Source organism: Carassius auratus, chromosome 21, assembly GCF_003368295.1.
Source record: "Carassius auratus strain Wakin chromosome 21, ASM336829v1, whole genome shotgun sequence".
Lineage (NCBI taxonomy): Eukaryota > Metazoa > Chordata > Actinopteri > Cypriniformes > Cyprinidae > Carassius > Carassius auratus.
Genome location: NC_039263.1, coordinates 8,128,795 through 8,156,336, shown reverse-complemented (window position 1 = coordinate 8,156,336; position 27,542 = coordinate 8,128,795). Strand labels below are relative to the sequence as shown.

At 36.9% G+C, this 27,542-nt stretch overlaps 2 protein-coding genes across 2 annotated transcripts in view; both read left to right on the top strand.

Moving 5' to 3' along the window:
* The window catches only part of LOC113038084 (arginine--tRNA ligase, cytoplasmic-like), a gene marked incomplete at its 5' end in the record, with an annotated part of 48,222 nt that extends 41,917 nt beyond the window's left edge, over positions 1-6,305 (top strand). Inside the window, 2 exons of the mRNA XM_026195290.1 lie at positions 3,108-3,355; positions 6,013-6,305. Of these exons, the coding sequence (XP_026051075.1) occupies positions 3,108-3,355; positions 6,013-6,122 (358 nt within the window). The remainder of the gene's footprint in view (positions 1-3,107; positions 3,356-6,012) is intronic.
* Positions 6,306-18,631: 12,326 nt separating this feature from the next.
* On the top strand, positions 18,632-20,667 carry LOC113039168 (uncharacterized). Its single transcript, XM_026197064.1, has one exon. It carries the CDS (start codon positions 19,750-19,752, stop codon positions 20,455-20,457), a length of 708 nt encoding a protein of 235 aa, XP_026052849.1. The 5' UTR covers positions 18,632-19,749; the 3' UTR covers positions 20,458-20,667.
* Positions 20,668-27,542: the final 6,875 nt, after the last annotated feature.

The following is a 27,542-nucleotide window of genomic DNA, read 5'->3' as shown; positions in this document are numbered from 1 at the left end:
GCGATAGGCAAACGCAAAACCAAGCGCCACTTTCAGCACGTATTAACCACGGTAAGACACACACAATTTAAACCAAAACAAAAACTTTCCTAGCAATGATGATCACACACTAGTCTGATGAGAAAACAAGACAAAACACTCACAAGCTGCTGTCCTTCTGTGTTGCTCGACTGTTTCTTCTTATGTTTTATTTCTTTGTTGTTTCTTGTTTCTTCTTATGTTTTAATTCTTTTTTTATGCTTTTTAGTTCTACTGTTTACTTTATATTGTATGTACAGCACTTTGGTGAACACCTGTTGTTTTAAAAAGGTGCTCTATAAATAAACTTTGATTTGACTTTGATTTGATTTAGAAGTATTATCTCCAGCACGTGTGTTCAGATCAGGGTTGCCAGGTTTCCACAACAAATCCTGCCCTGTTGGTATCTTAAAACTAGTCCAAAACTAATCGCGATTCCAGGAGGTTCCCAGATTAAAAAAAATTGTTTCCCAGGGTTTAAATATACGATTTTTCTTTTTTTTTGGCACGGTTGTCTTGGTAAAATTTGCAGATATAAAGATATAAAACAACTAACACAAAATCACTTTCAAAATCGACAAAGATTCGCCACCGATTTTAAAATCGATTTTGTGGAGATTGACCGTGAATTACGGCTCTGTGTAGTAAATGCCAACCAGTGTTGCCAAGTCTGTGGTTGTTTTTCATGTCCGCGGGTCGAAGCGACAATACCAATAACGTGATATTTAGACTCTAAAATGTGAATTTTACCAAGGCAACCATGCCATAAAACTTAAATTTTAACCATGGAAAGCAATGTTTTATCGGGGAACCTCCTGGAAACGCGATTGGGCTAGTTTTGGACTAGTTTTGAGAAACAACAGGGCAGGATTTGTTGTGATAACCTGGCAACCATGATCTGAAATGCACGTGCTGGAGATATACTTCTAATTACAGGAGCGTCTTTACTGATGAGATGATCATGAAAATCGCATTCGATTTTTTGCACAGCCCTAAAAGTCACTTAAATTCCCTTTCTTCCCCATTCTGATGCTTAGTTGTCTTCACATCTAGATGCCTAAATGCATTGAGTTGCTGCCATGTGATTGGCCGATTAGCAATTTGTGTTACCAAGCAATTGAATAAGTGTACCTAATTAAGTGGCCGGTGAGTGTGTGTGTGTGTATATATATAATTTTTTTTTAATTTTTTTAATTTATTTTTTAATTAAATTTATGCATTTAGCAGACGCTTTTATCCAACAGTGCGACAGTGCATTCAGGTTATACATTTTTACCTATCATGTGTTCCCGGGGAATCAAACATGCAATGAACATATGTGTGGGTTGTTTGTATGTGTATATATGTGTGTATATATGTATGTGTGTGTGTGTGTATGTATGTGTGTGTATATATATATATATATATATAGGGATAATGCACCACCAGCAGGTTGTTCTCTCATAATAAACCCTGACAAGGGTGATCAGGACCCCCAAGTTCAACTAGACAAACATTTAAGGGAAACGTTGCAGACAGACCACTTATTACACAACATTTCACCACATAAATAAAGTGATAAAAGATTTAAGATGGAAATGTTTTAAAATCTTACCAGTTTATTAGTTATAAACCATAACACCACACAAAACAATCCTAGCAAAATGGCTCCTGCGTTTGTATGAAATGAGTGAGAGATACCAATACCAGGATGGCGCAATACAAGGATGACACAATTAAATAATTGTACACCATTTTAAATCGTGTTTTAAAATTTTATTAGCTAAACAAACGCAAAGTTTCCACTAAGAAAAATTGTTCCTAGCTAGAGTACAGCGATGACTTCAGTTACCCAGATGAGCCTGTGTTATCAGGCATAACATGCCTTGGAATGTCACGAGATATATAGCCTATATAAATATATATACACACACACACACACACACACACACACACACACACAGTTATCATATAGTTATTTATATGAAATATAACCTTTTCTTTAATGTCAGCCATCAAGATGTTGACAGTTTTTCTTGTTTCAGACCAGCTTAATATATATTTTTAAACCCCTCTGTAGTGAAATATTTTATCCCTTAAAACTTTTTTGATCATCAAATTGACACATTTAAATATTTTTCTTGTGAAAATAATTTTCTCATTCCTTAAAATAGCTTGAATGTAACTCAAGACCCTTGCCCCATTTACTATACGCTGATCTATGAATATGCAAATTAATCCTGCCTAAACTTAGTCACACAAGCCAGCACCTCATGATCCAATGAACAGTAGTAAATGCAAAGCAATGGCATACATGGATAGTGACTGGTAAAGCTATGGTTTTAATGGTGGACAACTACTGTGAATACTGTAACATTCGATAAAATTACTTTCTTGATGTTGTGTCATAAAATGCCTGAAGTCTTGAATACAGCCATTTGTGATTCTGAATTTGTGCCCACGAGCATACGTGTGTGAAGTGCAGACGTAGAATAGAATTATGATGTCATCATTGTTCTTCTAAACCCATTCATTTATATGAAAAAAGAAAATCTGAAGAAAGCTCTTTGCTTTTTCCCATACAGTCAAAACGTACAGTGACCGCTGACAGTCAAGATTTGTAACAAAAAAGGATTCATAAATCTAAGGAACCGTTTTCCAAGTTTTTATGAAGCCATTTCTAAACAATTAAATCCAGTTACTCACTGAAAACCTTTTAATCCACCTTGCCTCTGAAATTGTTAACAGAAATAAAAACTAACATAACTAGGAAAAACAAACTAATATGCAGTTTCATGGCATCAAATCTAAAAAAATAAATATGTTTTAAGCAATATATAGTAAGCACAACTTCAGAAGCTCTAAAATGCTAAAACTTAGAAAAGACACTGAAACTTTAACAATGAACAAAAACTAAATTAAAATGATAAAATGCAAATAACAGAAAAAATAAAACTTTAATTTCTTAATACTAAAGTTTCAAGGTATATTCAAGGTTTGCTGTCACTAATCTCAATTATATTTTCAACCGAACAGTGTGTCTAGTTTGACCATGCAGAAATGATATTCATAATATATACAATAACACCCATTCTTCCATTTCTCTCCAGGTCTATAGCTAGACTGGCTAACATCCAGGTGGTCTCCTTGCGCACAGCAGCCGAGACCACAGAGGTCCTACTGGACCATGAGAAAGAGTGGAAACTGGGTAAATGCATCCTGCGCTTCCCTGAGATTCTGCAAAAGATCACAGATGACCTATTGCTCCACACATTGTGTGACTACCTCTATGAGCTGGCCACTACCTTTACAGAGTTCTATGACAGCTGCTACTGTGTGGAGAAGGACCGCCAGACAGGTTGGTCCCTCTAATGAATAAAGAAAAACATGCTAAATACCCCAAATTTGAATGGTTATGAGGTCTTAATTGATAAATAACAGAACTGCCAACCTGTATGCATTTTGAAATCAAAGGAAGCTGCTACAATTTGTCACTCTAAACTGTGCAAACACCTGGTGACTGCTCTGTCCACATGCAGTATTCCAAACAAGTTAAACAAGTTCAACCAATCAGAGGGTTTTTCGGTTTTACTTTTTAAATAATTTTGACTCCAAGTTTGCTCTGTTTGTGTGTATCTATGAGTCTGCACTCTGAGATAAGGAAACACGTGCATCTGAAAAAGCAACACACGCCAAGCATCTTCCTCTGTGGTAACTTGCAATGCGGACCATTTCTAAACCTGTTGTTTAACAAAAGAACATCATAACATGCTTTTACACAACATCAGACAAATTGCCGCCTTGGAATTAAAAGGTTCTATCTGCAAAGTTTTTGCATTCCATAGATGTCTTTACATATAACCCTTTTTGTTTTCCAAAAAAGGCCCAAAATGAACACAGCTTACAAAAGAAACATCACATAATGTGTAAAAGTTGTCACAGAATAAGAATATGTGATTAACTCCATTTTGACAAATGTCATATAATTATAAGGTGACAGAATGTTCAAAATAATATCCTTCCTGATCTGATGGGTTTTTTTTTTTCATCACAGAATGACGCAGAAATATATTATATACATATATTATATATTATATATATGAGTGTTTATTGTCTTAATGTTCTTTTTGAATGTCATCATTCAAAGCGTTTCTATCTTTCATTTAGTTACACAATAGCTGGATGCTTTTGTCCATATTAAGTCCAGTTCAAGCTGTGCAAGTTTGGTCACGATTTGGTCGTCTGAGACAAATTTTGCAAATTTTAAATGATTCCTATAATCCTAGGCTAAAATCTGTAGTCTTGTTTTAGTTTTTAAAAAATCTGTGATTGCTGGTTTCACATGTTCACTGACAGCCAATTAATGACTGATGGAATCAAATTTGACAACAGACAAAATTCTGGCGGTATTAGAAGATTTGCCGCACTGTCCTGCAATATGACTTCTCCTCAGATGAATTTCAAACTGTTTTTGTTTTTTCAAGACAAGGCAATATCAGAATTAATGCTAGATATTCATCTAACAACCATAAACTCCGGCGATACCGGTTGCCATTTGCTGTCACTGAACGTTGTATGGATCCATAATGTAAAACACTGCACAAGTTTTCTTGCACTGTATACTTCTACAGTATACAGAAGTGTTTTAAAGTGTACTGGAAGTGCACATATATATATATATATATGTATGTGTGTATATATATATATATATATATATATATATATATATATATATATATATATAGCGCTACCATATTTTCCGGACTATAAGTCACACTTTTTTCATAGTTTGGCTGGTCCTGTGACTTATAGTCAGGTGCGACTTATTTATCTAAATTAATTTGACATGAACCAAGAAAAATTAACCAAGAGAAAACATTACCATCTAACAGCTGCGAGATGGCGCTCTATGCTGCTCAGTGCTCCTGTAGTCTACCCCTGAACACATAGAGCGCCCTCTCGCGGCTGTAGACAGTAATGTTTTATCTTGGTTCTTGGTTCTAAATAAATGTGACTTATAGTCCAGTGCCACTTATGGTCTTTTTTCCTCGTCATGACGTATTTTTGGACTGATGCGACTTATAGTCCGAAAAATACGCTAAATAGAACTATAATAGAAAAAAACTAGTTAAAGAAACTAGATATTTATTGAACCGTGGGATATCTGTATTGTCGCATGTACTGTTTACTCTTGCAATCCCCTTGCAATGAAATCTTGCAATCTCCCCCACCAACTAACCCCATTCCCACCCCGGCCACACTGATGGTACTCAAAAAAAAAATGTTTTCCAAGGTTGGCAGGTCTGAAACAAAAAGTTATTTTGTTTTGTTCTTTAGCAGATGTGTCAAGGGTGTAACCGGTACAGAAATACATTTAGTTTCAAGTCACAAGTCAGTATAAACTTTTAATGTAATGAAAGATGCTAAATAGAAGAGCTGTAATTTAGATGTAACTTAGTTACATTTTTTCACAGTTGTGTGCAATACATTTTAATGAACAACAAATTATTCATTTGAATGGAGAGATCTAATCTAGGACAATATCAGAAAATTCCTTTGAAAATCCCCCTCCCATTATAATGTCCTCATTAAAAACTTGTTACTAAGGCACTGATTAAGCTTATGTCTCTTGAATTGTACAGCTCCTTTAGTCTTATGTTCTGGAGAGTTTGAAAAAGGCTTTGCTAATGGGACTTTTAGGTTTTATTTTATGAATCTTTAGTTTTATGCACAGTGGTTTAAATATTCATGGATTTAAAAAAGTAAACAATTTCAACAGCAACAAATAAAATAAAAATATAAAATTTTCAAACAAGTTTCAGAAACTGTGTTTAATGGGTAATTTATGCATTTCACATTGAACTAGTAGAAAATAAATATTTGAAGATAACAAAAAAATTAACTTAAATGTCCTTTAATGACCAAGACGTAACAGAATGTCCTTGATTTGATTGAAATTATCCTACTTCTTTGCAAATGGCCTGCTTGACTAATGCTCTGCATCGTTCTTCTCAGGGGAAGTGGTCAAAGTCAACATGTGGAGGATGCTCCTCTGTGAAGCCACCGCAGCAGTGATGGCCAAAGGTTTTGATATTTTGGGTATCAATCCAGTTGAGAGGATGTAAACTGGTCTATGCCTTTTTCCTCTGAACAGGAGTCCTTTTTGGTGTCTTGAGGGATTCTTATATCAAATAAAATTCATATAACTGTCCATAACAAAAGCTTTGACTTACGTGTAATTTTTCCTCATGTAAATGTCAGTACCATCTGACTCCTGAAAACAACTATAAAGTCTCTTCTTCCCTTAACAAATCTGAATCTTATTTTAGTCGGTAAAAAATAATTAGTTCATTTAATTTTGGTTTACCTAAAGCTTTTACAAAAACTTTAAGTTAGGTTTTGGAGTAAAATATTGGACATAAAATATTGTTCTCATATTAATTATGCAATAAATTCATTTTCTTAATGTGATTCTGTTCACTGGTTTATTTCTGTATCCACTTTCCATTCTTGCTAGTGGCTTTAGGAGCATTAATCAGTTTGAGAGAATAAGTTATTTAATTTAGGAGTTCAGTGTTTGTTTTGCTTTTGCCACCAGGATAAAATTAATTTGAGTTGATAAATGCCTGATAAATAGTGTCTATGCCGGATAATCTGTGAAGATCAAGTGGAATGATTTAAATCACTCATGGGGGTCAGTGGTTATTCACTGGATGCCCTACAAATTAGCATTTTCTCATTATTTCTAGTTTGAGAGGATACCAGGAGATGGGCTGTTACACGAGGAGAGCTTGACAGGTCCGTAGAAGGGGATCAGCCCAGCAGCATGGTTGGTATCTGCTTCTTTGTGTGATGAGGTACAGCAGGAGCACTGGCAAAGGCCTACAAACTGACCTTCAGCAGGCTACTGGTGTGCATGTTTATGACCAAACTGTAAAAAAAAAAAGTAAAACTATTGAAACCAACTTCTTGAGAGTGACATGAGGACCCACTGTGCTCACAGCCCAGCACTGTTCAACTGGATTGGCATTTGGCAGAGATTTTGGCATTTTGGCTGCAGTACAAATCATAAACCCCTACCTCTCAGTTTAACCTAATAGGACTTGAGTCAAAAAAAAAAAAAAAAAAAAAGAGAAAAAAAATCCACTTCAAATACAATTTTCAGAAAAATGGTTTCGTGTTCATTTAAGGTAGTTGCCACACTGATATGTTCAAATGTTTGGTTTTTGTGATAAGTTTGATTTTTAGTTAGTAATTGAATGCTATATAAACGGGGCATGTTGTTATGGTTGACTGGGTCTGCATGAGTTTGACTCGGCTCCAAATTGCATAATTTACTCAAAATGGCAGCAGCCACACTGAGATTCTTTGGCTTCAGTTTTCTATAATGGAAGGAAGTGGAGACAGTCATCCAAATATATATATATATATATATATATATATATATATATATATATATATATATATATATATACATATATACAGTCTATTCCTTATATGGCCAGAGTGTGTAGGCAGTTTCTGGATGATGAAAGCATTGATATTGACTGGCCCTCATGTTCCCTAACCTTAATTCAATTCACACTGTCTCATCAGGAGCATTCCCAGACGTTGTCAGGAGTGCATATGGCCATGTACATTGTAAAAAAAGAAGGAAAAAAAACATCCTGTAAAAAAAACGGCAAAAAGTCTGGCAGCAAAGTTTCCATAAAGATTCCGTTAAATTATAGAAAATAATTTCGTTAAATTATAGGCAAAAACTGTAAAAATACAGAATAGACTTTACAGTCAAAATTAATTAAATTACAGTATATTACTGTTGATCATTTGTTTTTAAACTATGGAAAAACTGATAAATTGTCAAATTACATAGAAAAACAACTAACTTTCAGGTTAATCAACATGAATTAATAGGTTTTAATTATTTTATAAAACTGCTCTGTCCATCTACAGTAATTTACTATTCAAGTTTTTCCATGTACAATGAATAAGACATAATTTATGAAAAATGCAGTAAGCAGATATATTTAAAAAAAGTATTTTTTACAGAAACAATTTCACAACAATCAATCTCTGTAAATTAAAATGTAAATACGTTATTTTGTCTACCTGAATAATTTAGTTAAAATACAGACACTATTAATAACAATAAAGACATTTAAAAAAAAAGTGCAGTATTTGTGAAATATGTAGAAAATAGCAAAGAAATTTGCCAGTTTCTGTAAAATTAACAATGTATTATGTACTTATTAAAGGAACATGCACATTGGCAGTATTAAGTCATTGTACAGAAGCATTGCATGTCAAGTAAATGAACACCAAAATTATAGAAAAATATATTTTGGACATAATTTAGAACATGCTAAATTACCTACATTAAAATGCAATTGCTGTATACCCTTTATACATTTACAATTACATTTTATCAAAGCAACATATACCGTACAGGGCAAGTCCTAAAGTTAGTCTAACAGTAGAAATAGAAGTTTTTTTTTTTTATTATTATTATTAAAATGGCAGTGAATGGCTTCCATGACTTTAAAGCTTAAAAAAAAAAAGTGCATTCATCCTTCATAATTGTAGGGTATCACACCCAAACCAGACAAATTAAAGATTCGATCGGGAGCATGGTTGAAACATGAGGAGCTAAATTCCACAGAAAAGCTCAAGACAACAGGATATTGTAAATCAAGTCGTAGCACCACAAGCAAGCTAACAACCAACTCTTTCACAGAACAGCTTTCAACATTAACACCACTAGAACAATTATTGACATTTTCAATCCGGAAAAGAGATTGTCAAATTTGGGGCAAGTAATCAAGATTGATGGTCAAAGAGATGCACAGCATGGCCATCACATGTAAACCCATGATAGTAATCATGATCACAAGATCAAGTGCCAGAACTGCAACTGATAGAATGTGCGCTGTAACACGATACTTACTACGTGTGTAAATCCACTGAAATGGCCACCATAACAGTGGAGTTGGATGTGTAAGAGGAGAAAGCCGTGTGCAGTGCATATGCGGTACAAGAGCGGCATGTGTAATATTGCTTTCACATATGTTGCGTTTGCAGTTTGTAGGTTAGCTGATCCACCAGTACCAGAAACACATACTCACTATTTTTTTTTTTCAAATCCAGAAGTTAACAGCAATTTTTATTAAAAAAAAAAAGTTTTGTCAGCACTGCAATTCTCTCTGTACACATATACTACACTCTTTAATAGTTGTTTAATTCATGTAAAAACCCAATTTAATCAACGTATTATTCAATGCATAACTTCTGTATATACTTATATATTTAGTTGCTCAAGCAAGTGGTAAAATATTTAACCATGTATTTACATTAAAATCTGATTTGCAAACCATTTAAAATTGACAAAAACAGCAGACTTACAGCTTTTCTTCACAAAAGGTCTGGACAAGAATCAAATTGTTTCTAAATTTGACGAGACTAGCCGCAGACTGGTCCTGTAGATATTATACACTGGATGTATCAGCGACCTGATTAAATCCATGGATAAGTACTACAATAGTTCACAAAAAGGGTAAAATAATAATAAGAGTTGCCTATGGCAAGCACCACTAATGATGATAATAAAACTATATAAAAAAAAGTTGCCTCTGCTAATCATATCATAATTTAAATTCTTATAGTTTCACAAAAATTGCTTTTATTTCAACTCCCTAGGTCTCCTGACCCCCTAAAGCCTAATATGTTTCCTTTTATCTAGGTCTACATGTTTACACTTAAATTTATTCATTTAGCAAACACATTTATCCAAAGCCACTTAAAACCAGAGAATAACATTCAAATATTGTTCTCATACTGTTCAAATGAGCATATCAATTTTATTTTACCTGGGGCCGCATTCACAAAGAATCTTATCCTAACTGGCAAATTTAAGAGAAACTCCTAAAAATAACGGGCGTGTCATACTTTTCATAACTTTAGACTCCTAATGTGTTTTACTAAGAGTAATTCATGAAGCATTTTAGCCCTAAAAGTAGCACCTATGTCTGTAACAGCTTAGAAAAAGAAACAAATGAATTTACCTCTTGTCTATACAAATATGACTTCAGATTCATTTAAAAAACTCTCTCGTCCTACTCGTGTAGCACAGGCAAACAAATGTCACTCATCATCAGGCAATCACTGTGATCTGTTCATCCTCAAACAAGCCAAATGTTTGTTAAGTTCGGTTCTGTTCAGGATGGGGATCCTAGCCTAAGGCTGATTGGGCTTTCCACCTGATTCCCCTATTGACTGGTAAAGCTCGAGCAGCATATGTATTGATGGATATTGACGACTCTCCTAATTATGATAGTGTGAAGTCAGCTATTTTGAGGAAGTACGACATTAATTCAGAAGCTTATCAACAAAGATTTCGTTTCCGAGAAGTTGAATCATCTGAGAGTCCTAAAGAGCTGTATGCCAGGTTGAAGGAGCTGTATGGGAAGTGGATTAAGCCAAAAGGAAAAACAGTGGAGGAAATTGGAGAAATAATTATTCTTGAGCAGTATCAAAGAATGCTTTCTCCTGAGCTCCAAGTATGGATCCGTGAGCGGGGCCCTGAAACGGCTGCGGAAGCTGCATCCTTAGCATACGTGTTCTCAGTTACCATCCTTGGGTGTGGCCAGGTCTTTTGGCCATCACAGCTCATTATGGATTATATATTTTAATATAAACCTGCGATTAGTTGAATAATGACAAATGAACGACTAGTAGTAACTAGAAAAATCTTCAGACCTATTAAATACCCTATTTAATAGACATACATTTTTTAAAGCATTTTATATACGTTTGCATAAATGCTGCTTTCAGAATGGTCCGTAATGGAGAGATGTCTTAACACAGATTTTTCCTCTGAAACAGAGGATCACAAATCACATATAGTCTACAAAAAGGAATGTCTCCCAAAACTCTTTTTTTGTCACGTCTGTAACGCATGTGTATTCCCAAATCTAAAATAGTCTATAAAACATGATCATAGATGGATACGTTACTAATGTCTGGACTCTGTTTGGGATTTAGAAAAACTTAAAAGAGATGGTTCAATATATATTTTATGAATTGGCTACATTCTGTGAGAATTTATAGTTCACACTCTAAAAATATTTTATGTAAGCAACAAAATAAAATTAATGCAACATGGCTGGGCGATAAATCGATTTTATCGATTAATTTGAAATAATATTTATTTATTTATTTTTTACATCTGCCGACGCTCCACTCAGGGCTCCCGTAGTTCTGATTGGGCTCAACCCTCCCCTCTCGCGTTTGAGACATGAACCGAGCAGTCTTATTCTGACTGGAGCGAGGAGCAGTTTTTTTTATATATGGCGTTCGGACAAGATCATTAATATGACTTTGTAACATGCACTCGTCTCACTGAACGTCACGTCTACATCTGCCACATAAGATGCTTGTTTGAGATGAGCAAAATCTGCGCAGAATCCATCACCAGTGATCACCGCGAGATGCATGCTGGTTAGAAAAGTGTCAGAGTTACGTCCGCCCTACTCTGATGTCATGCTGACGTGTGCCAAATAACTCTCGCGACGGCGAGGCTAAATTGATCAAACGTAGGCTCACTGTCTGCCTGCTGGCCGCTTGGTCGTTACTTAAAAAAAAAAAACTAAAACTTATATTTATATAAAACTTGGGTTGGGCTCTGGCCGGTAATTCTTATAAACTGACAGACAGGGGCCGGGCTAGGGCCCGAGTGTCTCAGGTCAGGGCCATGCTTGGGCCTAAATTTGAAGCCTGTACAGGGCTCTAAGCCTGATTATCCCTGCCACTAGACAAGTGGATCAGAGTGCAGATCAAGGGCTTCCTCCTGCATATGCCTTGCGACTTCAGTGCACGGATTCTTTTTGGGACCGGATTGGGTTGATTTTGTGTATTCATTGAACATTATCTGTAGACATCACAAGTACTGAAACCTAGTCTGGTATTTAAATAATAATAAGACATACACAAAATAAAGCCCCCATATGTTTAATGGAGCCTTTCACGGGAAGCAGTGTTTTATTTTTCAGCAGCCCCTTGAAAATGACAGAACAGTGGCATCTGCAGATGTACGGCTGTACGCACTGGTGTTGTACATGAGCACTCACTGACCTGCTGTTTTTAAAGCATTTGCTGTATGGATTAAAAAAAAATAGGCTAATAAATGTATTCACATATCAGACAAAATTGCGTTGCAGCAAATCCTTTAAAGTTTAAGGTATTCAGAACAGAACAACATAAAAATCGGAAAATATAAGCAGCTATACAATTATAGGACAAAGTTTTGCATAAATGCCATTATAATTTGCTTTATTTTTTTAATTATACGGAATTATAAAATAAAACGGCCTGTTTTAGGCTTTTCCTTATTTTTATAGGCATCCATGAATTATGGTGATGAAAAAAAATTTACTTGCTATCTCCTCATTGGATGTGCCTTTAGAGAGAATCGCACAGATTATACAATGAAAGAGTTTCTATTTTCGATTTGAATTATTTCATTTTAAAGTAGTAATTTAAAGGTTTCTATATACTTTTATCAAGCCTGTGAGGCAATTCCCTGAGTTCATCACTGTGAAGCTCTCCTGTAAAAACCGTAACAATGCATTATACAAACCCGATTCTGAAAAAGATGTGACACAGTACAAATTGTGAATAAAAACAGAATGCAATTCTGTGGACATTTCAAATTTCAATATTTTATTCAGAATACAACATAGATGACACATCAAATGTTTAAACTGAAAAAATGTATCATTTTAAGGGGGAAATATATAGATTTTAAATTTCATGGCATCAACACATTTCAAAAAAAAAAAAAAAAAAAAAAAAAAGGGACAGAGCCATGTTTACCACTGTGTGGCATCCTCTCTTCTTTTTATAACAGTGATATTGTGAGTGTACACAAATAAAAGTAGACCTTTACAGTTAGGAATGATGTATTACTCTTACCTTTATGAGCAAAAATGACTGCCTATTTTAAGTTGTTTCCACTGTTAGAAAAAAATGCAAGTGATCACGCTGGTGCCTCCATGTCCTGCAGCTTACACTCTCCACACAAACAATTGGATATCCATCTAAGAGGGCACATTTATCTAGGTTAAGTCCTGATGATTTGAGAATGCTAAATTGATCAAAACATAGTCTATGATAAACTCATTGTCTGCCGCTGGCCGCTTGGTCATTACTTTAAAAAACTAAAAATGACATTTAACTAACAAAAAATTGCTCGAAACATTTTTTTTTATTAACTTCATAAAAAATATATAGAAATATATATAATATATAAAATATATGTAAAATACAGAAATATAATAATTTTCCCCTTACATACAAAACTTAACTATTTTAATAGCTGAAAAGGAAAGTTTTGGGAAAAGGAAGAAAAAAAAAAGACCTATATTTGAGGCCCCGTGCAGGGCTCTAGTCTACTTCATCCAATGCTGTTTTGTTCTCTGTTTTCATTTGTGAGCATGCTCTTGATATATGCATTTTACCATTTTGTTGAGTTTAAAACGTGTGACACATTTGTTCTGCTCTTACTGTTCGGGCAGAACCCCACCCCCCATGTCCCGCTCCCAAAAGAAAAACTCTTTTTGCGCACCCTCAGAAGAAATCCTGCAGGCACCCCTGCGATGGAAGACAGTAAATTGACAAACAATGATTGTTTAAACTTCATACCACACAACATATGCACTCCTGTAACTTTCACTAGCAAAAAACAAAAACTAAAAAACAATTGCAGTGATGACGGTGATGACCTCAACACCACGGTCAGCATCTAATTACCGCGGTGATGCGGTTATCATCACAGCCCTACGAGTATGTCATAAAAATATAAGAATGTTTTTTGTTTGGGAACTTTTATAAAAATATAGAAATTATCTTTCTTTCTAAATGTGATGTATATTGTGACTACAAATAAACAGAAACAGACTAGACTGAATATGTAGGCTAGGTAGGCCATGTTCATACTGCTTTATTTCTGTGTGACCAATTTTCAATCCTGATGGATGAATTAATTAATTACGATCAATGTATCGTTTATTGTACAACATTTGGACTTAAATCTCTAACAAAGAATGCAAACAAACAGCTGTTTTATCATGTTTTTTTGTGATTACGCTAGTTCCTGTGACTTGTTTCTTATTAGTTTAAAGCACTGGCTCCCACTGGGCCAACAATGGAAAAGCGGCTATTGACCTTTTGTGATAGGTTTTGATTTTACTTGGTTTAACAAAATGTACACTTGTTTTACTAAATACACTGTATAGTTAGTATTAGCGACATCCAGTCGCCACATAGAGGCTAGGTAGTGGGTTCGTGACTCGTTCACACTTGGTCATTATCTCATCAAAGAAAGACTATCTTAACTTGCTTTGGAATTTTAATTCCTAACAAACTAAGGAAATAATAAAGAAAATGGAAGTGATCACCTGTGCCCATGTGACTGTGAATAACAAATAAGAAATAATGGTAACACTTTCTATGAACCCTGTATTTATAATGCATTATAAAGGTGTAGGATTCTCCTTGAACACTCCATTTCATTAAAAGAACCCAACACTGCATTCCACAGTTCAGAACGATTCCCCATCAAAATAAGATGGCTAAAGGAAATGTCACCCAATCCCCCCTACCCCCCCGCCCTTTCCCTTTTTGTGCCTGTCTAATCTCATACCAGCGATGCCAGGACGGCAGGAAAAGATTTCTCTTTGTTCCCCAAACTTAAGACCAAATGGCCAAGAAACCCTCTGGTGACCCCAATTCATAAATACCCAGCCTTATCAGGAAAGGAAGGATGCTAAGGTATTACTCTGGCCCAGGATCACCAAAAAGCTTAAACCAGGGAACACCTCCTTTCTGCAGCGGTAAATTCCAGAGACTTTGTCTCCAAAGCCAATAGACTGAAATTTAACCCACTTGTGGTTTAATACAAACAACGGTCTCAAAATTGCTTCCAATAATCATGAACTTGTATTACTGGGTCGAAGATGGTCTATTATTGAACATCTCGAATAAATAAAAACTTCAAGTTCATCTGTAAAGCACATAAAGCTATCATTTGAGTTTATAAACTTCTATTTCATGCATGATTTGTATGGATCTGTTAACTGCATGCAGAGTGTGAGTTCTAGGAGAATGTTTGTGTCGTGATGAGCATGTACACTCACATAGGAGTCGCTAAATGAATAGCTGCTGCACGCACTGTTTTTATTTTTTTGTTTTGTTTGTTTGTTTCAACTTAGGATCAGTTGCCCTATTGGTTAAAATTCCCAAACTGTTTACTTAAATATTAAATTCATAAATGACATCAAAACAGGGGCGGATGCGTTATGATGTGGTGGGGTGCTGTGGGCCAGAAGGTCCAGGGCAACTTTTTGGTCCCAGTCCACCCCTGCTTCCACCTCAATGTTTTTGTGTTTTCATTAGTTTAGTGTGTGTGTGTGTATTAGTAGTTCAATAAAGCCTTGTTTGATTTTACATACTAGTGTTTTGTGCTGTGTGCTTACAAGTTACTGCCTTAAACTGTAGATTCTGTTACCTTGCTCATAATCGGTTATCATAATTTCATGATATTATTACCGCAGGCCACGGGATAATATTTTGTCCAGAATTGATAAAATACCCTAACCTCAACTTATCAGTGGATGAATAGTTGATAAAGTGTTAAATATTAATTCTCAATAATTTGCATACTAATTTGGTTCTTATTCACTGTAATTCAATCCCCTTTGAGTTAGTGAGTCTGTTCCTCACTTTCTTCCTAAAAGGCCTTGTTATATCTAGAATGATTAATTATTGCGTGTTCCAATGTTAAATGAACTAAGCTGTCTCCCTAAATTGACATTAGAGTAGGTAACTAATGTACCTGTTTGTATTGACTCACTTGGTAAAGTTAAAGGGATAGTTAAACCAAAAATCAAAATTATGTCATTTATAACTCCAAACCCATGAGACCTCCTTTTATCTTTGAAACACAGTTTAAGATATTTAAGATTCGGTCCGAGAGCTCTCAGTCCCTCAATTGAAACTGTATGTACGGTCTACTGTCCATGTCCAGAAAGGTAAGATAAACATCATCAAAGTAGTCCATGTGACATCAGAGGGTCATTTAGAATTTTTTGAAATATGGAAAATATATTTTGGGCCAAAAATAGCAAAAACTACAACTTTTTTCAGCATTGTCTTCTCTCCCCTGTCTGTTGGGAGACAAAGCAGTTTGTGATATCCAGTTCGCGAATGAATAATTTGATTCAATGTTTTTGAACTGAATCGTTTTAAATGGTTTGCGTCTCCAATACGCATTACTCCACAAATTACTTAAGCTGTTAACTTTTTTAATGTGGCTGACACTCTGAGTTCAAATAAACAAATATCCCGGAGTAATTAATTTACTCAAACAGTACACTGACTGAACTGCTGTGAAGAGAGAACTGAAGATGAACACAGAGCCGAGTTAACAATTAGATAAGCAATTCTAATTTTCTTCACTTTTTTATTGTTTACTCTGTTTTATGGTTTATTCCCCAATTTTCATTTGTTTTCTCTCTATTCTGTACCTCATGGGCAGTTCCTTTGCATGTTAATTACTATTTACTCTTGGATTACACTGTCAGTCTCATTTCTTTTAAGTAAATAACAAGGAACTTCATCGTTCATTTGTTTTAAATAAAGAGATGACAATAATTACAATTTTGTTTATTTACTTTTAATTTTACATTAATTTTTTTCTTTTCTTTTTTTTCTTCTATTTTAATTAATTTTGTTTTCAAAATCTCCTATTGCCATTAATGTTTTCCCTTCCGCTCCATTTTCCCTTCTCCTATCTTCAGTGGGAGCAGTAATGTATGTATATATTGCTAATTGAGTCAGTATCCCTTCCCTCACTTGCATTTAACTCCTTTCTTGTCTTTTCTGCTCTTCTCTCTTCTACCCATGATATTTCTGGAACTGAACCGGTGAAAATAAATCAGTAACTACAGGAAATCTTCAAAATAATCTGTTTGCAAACAATTTGAAGTTTTCAACAGTTGTGTGAATTCACCCTCCTTGCACCGCACGCTACCATATCAGATTTTGGCATCCTATACGGTCTTAGCCAATTAAATTGATAAGAGGAACAATAAACTAATACCGCTCACTTAACACATTCTAAAAAAAAAAAAAGTGCACGTAACAGGTGTATGGTTTCGATCCCATAAGAACGAGCATGATTATTGTCATTAACACTTTCTTTCTACCAGGAGGAAGTTATAACAACAATAATACACGGAATTAAGAGGTTCCAGGTACCTTTCAATTTGATCTTCATTGAAATATCTATTGAATTATTTACAAAAAAATATACATATTCCCTTCCTTGAGAATATTAATATTATTTTATTTGTAGTTTTTTTTTTTGTTTCACAGCTCTGATTACTATCTGCTATCTTTAAGTATCACCTTGTTTTATCTGGTCTTTGCTCACTCTCCCTCTTCTTAGCTCTCTCCTCCTAGCTGTATGCACTATTTTCTCCCACGTTCCTGCTGTTGAATATCAGCCACCTGCATCTCTCTTAAAACAGCAAGATGCTCCTGATGGTGCATGTTCCGTTTCCTCTTGCCTGGACACAAAGAAAGAAAAGTTTTTTTTTTTTTCAAAAGGTTTTTGCTAAAAAATTTAGGGTTAAAATAAAGCTTATCACATATCATCGATTAATGTATGAAATAACTGTTCATTAACAACCCCATGATCTATAGTGTGAACTAATCAAAGTTACAATAGCTAGTATTTATGGTGAGCAACAGGATTTCATGATATATCCAATTTTAGTGCAGGCTTTCAAAACGACATAAGAAAAGGATTAGGTAAGCTTAGTCTAAATATATGATCTGTAACATTTGTAACAAATGTTTTAGTCATATTTTCATCAGTGGTAGACAAAGTACACAAATCAAGTACTTGAGTAAAAGTACAGATACATATAATAAAATATTACTCTAGTAAAAATACTCCTTTTGTTACTCAAGTGAAAGTACAAAAGTATTAAATTTTTTTATGTACTTAAGTAAACAGTACTGAAAGATAGATGTTTGCAATTTTATATAGGCTACTTAATTTATATTAGCACACATTTTTTTATAATCCTACTGCTCAAAATAACTGAGATGACCATCTGATTTTCACCAGTAAGAAAAAAGTATTTTAAAGTTTGTTGTTTTACAGAACATCACAGCTATATATGACATGATAATAAGGCCTGAAGTTAGTATAATATAATTTAAAAACACCCCTGGCCAAACAGGGTGCATCTCTCACCACTTTGATAATTACCATGTTCTGAACAGCACATCCTTTCACATTTTTTCTCCCCAGATGTAATATATATATATACGTATATATATATATATATATATAGAGAGAGAGAGAGAGAGAGAGAGAGAGAGAGAGGTATATATATATAGAGGTGGTTGAATAAAAATATTTGGACATCATTTATCAAAATTACCTCAACTTAGCACCAGCAAGCTTGTTAGCTAGACAGTTAGCATCAGCTAACAATATTTACTTTTTTTCAGTACTGTTATCAATAAACATTCATGTCTGTCTACTCTTCAATTTAATCCACCACTGTATTGCCTGGTACCACACGCTCTGGTGTCCTGGTGGTGCTGCTGGAGGTTGCTGGTGGCGACGGTCGTGCTGGTGGCGACGCTGCTATCACCAGTTGCGACGTTGAGGCATCACTGCACGGAGAAAGTGCTAACGAGTCAATCGTAGACAGTGCATCTGAAACAAAACGCTTGTACAATGTTTGTTAATGCACAAATAACAGAAACACAAATCAAACTAGCAACAATAACCAATCCAGAACTTTTAAATAATAATTGAATAGGCATACATGTAAAAAAAAAAAAAAAAAAAAAAATAAAGCTTTACAGTATAGATGGTCTCCCATTGCTCGCAGGTCGACTTCCGTAGATAGCGTCCATTTAGTCGAACCACTTCCACGTTCTTCTGTTTGTACCGAACCGTATTGTACCATGCAGTGTAAACGCCAATACTTAGCTCACACACACTTTCACAGATCTGTGCCAGTCTCTTTTCCAGGTTTCCCTACCATGTGCCAACATGTCTCACACTGATGATCCCGTCACCCACTGGGAAGACTTAGCAAACTGGTTAAGTGTCGTGACATGCAGCCTGATGCCCAAAGCTGCTGACAACCTACGACAGCACACGCAAGGACAACTGATGCCAAAATCTCTGACATCATGACACAGGATCCATACTGCAGCTACAACCACAAAGAGATTGCAAAGATCACTGGCAAGAATTGGAACAAGCTATGGCTGCCCAAGATAATCTTGCCAACAAGTTACAGTATGCAGAGCAGCTACTGGAAAAAGCCAAGGCTGACTTCAGAGACAAGAACAGCCGAATAAAGGCCCTTGAAAACCATCTTGAAAGGTCACGAAATCAGATCAGCGGCTTGACTCAACAGCTTGACTATGTAAAAGAAGAATCTGGCTCAATCAGTAAGAACTCAAGCATGCTTATGAGCTGCACCCTGATCCAACCAGGACAAGGCGTCCTCTGGTCTCACCCCTGCCCAGCAGAGCTGCATCCCCTATGCTGGGATTGCCACGTCAAAGAGAAAGTGAAGAATCACCAGCCCTATTCAGCTCTCATGGAGGAGCACTACCCTGCTGACAAGAGAAGGGGGCCTCTCCGAACCGACTATAAAGCGGCACATGGCCTGGAACTCAAACCATATGTCATACCTTGACAAACTGACCAGAAACATCAACAAATTCACCCCAAATGTTGCAGGAAGTCAAGATGTCCTGGCCTACCTGCAAGATATCTACTTCCACTTGGAAATGAGATCCAACGTGACAGACAGAGACAGACTCTATTTGCTTCGAACAACATCCAGTCCTTTGGTGCAATTTTTTTTTTGGATAGACAGCCTATTACACACCAAGTCAGACTTCCACCTCCTCCGAGAAGCCCTACTTAAAGAATTTGCAGACCTAGAGGCAGACCAAGGATTGATGGCCGCCCAAGAAACCAAACAAGGCCAGCATGAGACACCCAAAGCCTTTTACAACAGACTCAGACGAGAGTACTTTGTTGCACACAATGAACCCGACATGGAGGAGGACTTAAACTTCAAAACCCTCTTCCTGAGAAACCTCCACCCTGGAGTAAGCCACCACCTAGGCGTCATGACCTGCCCCCACACAATGACTACACAACAGTTGAGGGATTTGGCCCACAAAGCCTATGGCAAACAAAAGATGGCCTCAGAAAAGGGAACCAAAATACCAGCATTTTGTGATTTCAATACTCAACATCAAGGATTAGCCCCAGAGGGCCCCCAGCATCATGAAAGCACCAATCTGCCACCTAAAGAACAAAGACGGTCCTCCTTCAGAAAAGAAGGAGACATGACATGACATTCAGCCAAGTATGGTAACCCATACTCAGAATTCGTGCTCTGCATTTAACTCATCCGAAGTGCACACACACAGAGCAGTGAACACACACACACACACACACTGTGAACACACACCCGGAACAGTGGGCAGTCATGTATGCTGAGGCGCAAGCAGTTGGGGGTTCGATGCCTTGCTCAAGGGCACCTAAGTTGTGGTATTGAGGGTGGAGAGAGCACTGTACATGCACTCCCCCCACCTACAATTCCTGCCGACCCGATACTCGAACTCACAACCCTTCGATTGGAAGTCTGACTCTCTAACCATTAGGCCACGACAAATGGCCCAGACAGCAAGCAGTTTCGGCCCAGGTCTGGCCCACATCTGGTCTCGCATTCAAAACCACAGAACCAGGCTCAAATGGCTTTCAACTGATGACAGCTATAGACATTCAAGGCATGACAGTACCTGACTCTGTGCTAATCCTAAGGGTCGAAAACTCAGCCATCAACCTGAAGCTCTTCAGAGCCTTAAAGAAAGACAAGCCTGAACTGCCACATGCCACCAAGCATGATCGCTTCCCTCTGAATCCATGCTCCTTAACCATGATTACCTCTAAGACTGTCTGTGCCTTAGACATGTGCTGGAATGACAGACACCTAAGTCACTACTACCTCGTTGTCCCCGACCTGCCACACAATATCTACATTGGAGCAGACATTATGTTAAGAATCAATGCCTATGTGGACACTTTGAACGAAGCTATATGGGCTCGCTTGTTTCGCCAAATAAGCACTTCAATCAAGCATCAAGATCTCTTCCAAGCATGCAACGACATAGTCACAAAACACGACGTGCTGGTCTATTGGAAAAAGGTCCGCGGTCACTCACGGCAACCAGGGCAAGACAAAGACTACAATGACCAAACTGATGCTTTTGCCAAAGCTGGCACGCTACATGGTGATCCATGGACTTTTAAACCTCTCCCACCCAGCCCATGTGTTTCTGTCATCACACGCCACCAGCATGCACAAGCCGTAAAAAAACCCACCTCCTCCCAAATCAAAACCCATAACCACCTCTGACCTGGCTGCTTCCTCTGACCTCCGGCATCTTAATGCACTCCTGCACATGCTACATCTAAAACATGGCATACTGGTATATGCCCCTAATGAACTCACTACAACCAAGCTTGTTGTCCCTCAGTGCCAAAGGGGGGTGATGCTCACACATTCCCATGATGCACTATGTGTCAGACACCACAATGCCAAAGCCACGTATGAAACGCTAATACAAGTGGCATACTGACCTGGCATGCAGCAATATGGAGCAGAGTATGTAAAAGGGTGCCTGGTGTGTTGCCAATTCCAACCTGTGAACCCGAACCACAGAGCACAAATACAGCAAAAAGGAATGTCCTTCCCATGGTCGGACCTCCAAATCGACTGGGTCAGACCCCTACTGAAATCATGTGGGAAGTCTGGAAACTCCTGGGCATACAGGCCAAGTTGCACATCAGCCACCACCCTATCACCTCTGGGCAAGTGGAGAGTTCCAACCGAACCGTGGTCAGCATGCTAAAGAAGTATGTGTCTGCGAACCAAAAGTAATGGGATATCAAGCTCCCACTAGTGCTAATGGCTATCAGATCAATTCCTAACAAGTCCACCAGGGTGCCATCCTTTGAGCTAATGACGGGATGGCAAATTGCCAAGTCTGCGATTGTTTTTCATGTCTGCGGTTTGAAGCAACCCCAATACCAATAACGTGATATTTAGCCCCTAAAATGCGAATTTTACCATGGCAACCCTTCCAAAAAATGTATATTGTAACCCCGGGAAGGAATTTTTATCGGGGAACCTTTTGGAAACGCGATTGGGCTAGTTTTGGACTAGGAGTGTTGTGTTTGTATGTGTGCTTGTCTCTCTCTCTCTCTCTCTCTCTGCCTATTTTGTCCAGCGCTCGCCGATGTCCTCACCTGTAGCATCACCGATCGAAAGGGGGAATATGTAGGATTATCCTTGAACAGTCCATTTCATTAAAAGAACCCAACACCGCATTCCACAGTTCGGAAGGATTCCCCATCGAACAATTAGTGCATCATAAAAGACAGTCATGGTGCCAAGATGGCTAAAGGAGATGTCACCCCCCCCCCCCCCTTCCCTTTTTGTGCCTATCTAATCTCATACCAGCAATGCCAGGACAGCAGGAAAAGATTTCTCTTGGTTCCCCAAACTTAAGACCAAATGGCCAAGAAACCCTGTGTTGACCCCAATGCATAAATCCCCAGCCTTATCAGGAAAGGAAGGATGCTAAGGCATTCCATTGGCCAAGGCTCACCAAAAACCTTAAACCAGGGAACAGCTCCTTTCTGCAGCTGAAAATTCCAGAGATTTTGTCTCCAAAACCTATAGACTGAAATTTAACCCACTTGTGGTTTAATGCAAACAACGGTCTCAAAATTGCTTCCAATAAACTGAATTGATTACCAGTATTTACCTCACATGTATCTTGAGTGTCATGTATGTTTTATATAACCTGTGGAATTCTTTCTTTGTGTTTAACTTTCATTACAACCTATTAGTAGGGTTTTCTACCTCAGTTATAGGAACTAATCACCAGAAGTTGCCTCATACATGTGTATTCTCTGTATTATGCATGCTTTATATTACTCAAGTTAATTTTGTGTTAAACACTTATCACGGCTAAATCCTTATTTACTTCCACCTCAACTATGGGAAGTACAGTATATGTATTTTGGTACCTACTTGATGGGTAAAGGATTTCTAGAATTTTGACAAAGTAGATGTGTGTAGGATACACAATATTTAAACTATTAAATTTGCTTATTAAAGCGTTTAAACTTAACTCTCAGGAGTTTGGATACACGCGATCACGTGGACATTACGCTAATTACATGCAAGAACCGGAGAACGGGGCATAGGTCCCGCCCAAGACAATATCTAATTGGCTGTCGCACTAAGATGGACGGTTCAGATGGACACGCTTATAACCCAATGACAAGCTTTTTGCCCTGCTTTTTTGTCCTGCTTTTGCAGTGACTTGGGCTCTTCCCTATGTTTTGTGCTGACCTTTCCATCATCCAGCGTGTACTCTTCAAATCACCAAGAAGTCACTCAAAACTCATCAACTCTTCCGTAAGATCCTTCGCTGAACTTCGTCAAAGAAAACCCTCTCAGAGTCGCTCCAGACTTAGAGGAATCTCCGTTGCATAGCAACCCGCAATCCAGGAAGTCACACGAATGAAGCACCACCCGGCAAAGCCAATCATCACTCACCATCGAGTGCTGTCCCTCAGAACGCATCATCAACTGACTGCCAGCCAATCAGCTCCGAGATTCCCTCTCCAGCAAATTCTTTACAGAAGGGAACACATCCAAAGCAACAAGGAGCATCCAATTGCAAGTACACTATATCTCCTAATTCTTTTTAAAACTGGAGCAAATCTTAAGAAAACGAACTAAGATTAAAGTGCTAGTAGACTGATTCTCTCAGGTTGGGGTCAAGAAATAGTGTCTAATGCTAGACACTTGGGAATCCATTCACCCTCCGTTAATAACATCACTTTTCTCTGTGACTGTTTGAATGAATGTTTGTGTGTTTTCATTGGTTTAGTTTGTGTGTATTACAGTAGTTCAATAAAGGCTTGTTTGATTTTACATACCAGTGTCTTGGGCTGCGTGCTTACAAGTTACTGCCTTAAACTGTAGATTCTGTTACCTTACTCATAATCAGTTATCATAATTTCATGATATTATTATCATAGGCCACAGGATAATAGTTTGTCCAGAATTGATAAAATACCCAAACCTCAACTTATTGGTGGATGATTAGTTTATAAAGTGTTAAATATTAATTCTCAGTAATTTGCATACTAATTTGGTTCTTGTTCACTGTAATCCAATCCCCTTTGAGTTATATCGATCTTAATTCCCTTATTAATCTTACAAGGTTGTTCTTAAGGCATTATAATGCACATGTAATGCCTTATAAACATCATAATAGGGTATATCATCTTATAAATAATCAAACAACAGTTACAATACATTATAATATTTTCCTTTTTGTGCTTATACTGTGTATAATGCATTATAACACTAGATGAAGCCTGCATTTATAATACATCAAAAGCACATGTAATGCTGTATAAACAACATTATAATGTATTGTATCAGCTAATAAGTAATCATAAAAACAGTTACAATGCATTATACAAACCCGATTCCCAAAAAGATGGGACACTGTACAAATTGTGAATAAAAACAGAATGCAATGATGTGGAAGTTTCAAATTTCAATATTTTATTCAGAATACAACATAGATGACATATCGAATGTTTAAACTGAAAAAAATCTTAAGGGAAAAATGTTGATTTTAAATTTCATGGTATCAACACATCTAAAAAAAAATTGGACAAGGCAATGTTTACCACTGTGTGGCATCCCCTCTTCTTTTTATAACAGTCTGCAAACGTCTGGAGACTCTGGAGAGAAGTTGCTCAAATTTAGGAAAAGGAATGTTATCCCATTCTTGTCTAATACAGGCTTCAAGTTGCTCAACTGTCTTAGGTCTTTGTCACATCTTCCTCTTTATGATTTGCCAAATGTTTTCTATGGGTGAAAGATCTGGACTGCAGGCTGGCCATTTCAGTACCCAGATCCTTGTACTACACTGCCATGATGTTGTAATTGATGCCGTATGTGGTCTGGCATTGTCATGTTAGAAAATGCAATCTCTTCCCTGAAAGAGAAGACATCTGGATGGGAGAATATGTTGTTCTAGAACTTGAATATACCTTTCAGCACCGATGTCCAGATGTGTAAGCTGCCCATTCCACATGCACTCATGCAACCCCCATACCATCAGAGATTCAGGCTTCTGAACGGAGTACTGATAACATTTTGTCCTCTTTAGTCCGGATGATATGGCATCTCAGTTTTACAAAAAGAACTTAAAATTTTTATTCGTCTGACCACAGAACAGTTTTCCACTTTGCCACAGTTCATTTTAAATGAACCTTGGCCCAGAGAAAACGCATACGTTTCTGGATCATGTTTAGATATGGCTTCTTTTTTGACCTATGGGGTTTGACCTATTGTGGCAATTGACCTAGTAAGTTGCAAATTGGTCCTCCAGCTGTTCCTTATATGTACATTTACATTTTCTGGCCTCTTGTTGCTACCTGTCTCAACTTTTTTGGAATGTGTAGCTCTCATGAAATCCAAAATGAGCCAATATTTAGCATGACATTTCAAAATGTCTCACTTTCAACATTTGATATGTTATCTATATTCTATTGTGAAAAAAATATAAGTTCATGAGATATGTAAATTATTCTATTCCCTTTTGTACAGTGTCCCAAATTTTTTTGGAATCGGGTTTGTATAATACCTTCCTATTTGTACTTATAACCTTTATGAGTACAATGCATCATAACACCAGATTAAGTCTGCATTTATGATGCCTTATAAGGACACCCTTAATGCATTATAATGCATGCATTATGCCTTTTAAACATTATAATGTGTTGTATCATCTGATAAATTATCATAAACGGTTACAATGCACCATAATACATACCTATTTGCGTTTATAGCTATTAAGTGTGTGATGATTTATAACACACTGAACATATTATCTACTTAAGCTATAATGGCTTATATATCCTACCCAGATAGCAAACATATCCGGACCTCATCTGGGCCAACTATGGCACATCTGGCTCAGTTCTGGCAGCGGCAGAGGTTATATGGGCCATCTCTGGCCCACACACATCAAGCCGGTTTTAGTTTGAGTTGTGGCATGCTGTTTATGGGCCAGATCCGGCCCGTGTGTGACAAACCGGCTTTAATTTGAGTCGTGGCTTGCTGTGTGTGGGCCAGATCTGGCCCGTGTGTGACAAACTGGCTTTAATTTGAGTCGTGGCTTGCTGTGTGTGGGCCAGATCTGGCCCGTGTGCAACAAACCGGCTTTAATTTGAGTCGTGGCTTGCTGTGTGTGGGCCAGATCTGGCCCGTGTGCAACAAACCGGCTTTAATTTGAGTCGTGGTTTGCTGTGTGTGGGCCAGATCTGGCCCGTGTGTGACAAACCGGTTTTAGGTTGAGTTCTGGCTTGTTGTATGTGGGCCAGATATGGCCTATACCAGGTGACCAGATGTGCCATTTTCTGAAGACACGTCCTGGCAGATCACCTTACTTTACCAGTCAGTGGTTCTAAAACTATTTTGAGTACTGGACGCCCATAATATTTCAGGACACGTAATATAAATACATACACACATTTATTTGACCTACACGGACCTGTTATGAAGCTGCAATGTTATTCGATTTTTTTTACATTTTTGTACCATGTCCTCTGGTGTGACACCATGTCCTTTGAACTTTTTTGGAACCACTACAAATGTTTTATGCTTTGTTGTGCATTAATATGACACCCCTAAATTATATATTTTTTAAATTAAAAAGTGCATGTTAAGATACATAATCCTAGAAAATTTAGCAAATGTGTCTTGCTTGCCACTAATGACAGGTTAGCTTTGGAATAGCAAGGTCATTAATTGACAGAAAAGGCTGAAACGTCCTTTGGTGTGATAAAAAAAAAAAAAAAAAAGTCCTCCATTGTGACACCTGTACTGTCACACCACAGGACAAAGTTTCTTTAAAAATCATTTTAAATAATTAAATAATATTTGTTTAACTCCTTTTTTTTTTACTTTTAAATGTAATAATTACATTCATTAAATTAAGCTCTAATCATAAAAAAAAAAAAAAAAAAAATGAATCTTTAGAATATATGAAAATTTCACTTTTTAATAAAAAAAAGTTACAAAAAATGAACTTTTTTCATGATATTCACATTTCTTCAAGATGCACCTTTTACACACACACACACACACACACACATATATATATATATATGAGTGTTCGTAAAAGCAACAATACAAAATCTTAAACTATAAAAGTGCCACTTTGTCCCACTATTATGTGCAGGCCTGGCATTTTGCACTGGGCTATAGAACTACAAAATGAATTTTAAATTAGCAATATCATAATTGAATGACATTTTGAATTATGTAGTGATCTAA

Excerpts from the sequence above, each read along its gene's own strand:
- LOC113039168 (XM_026197064.1), top strand. The coding sequence starts at position 19,750 with ATGGCCTGGAACTCAAACCATATGTCATACCTTGACAAACTGACCAGA.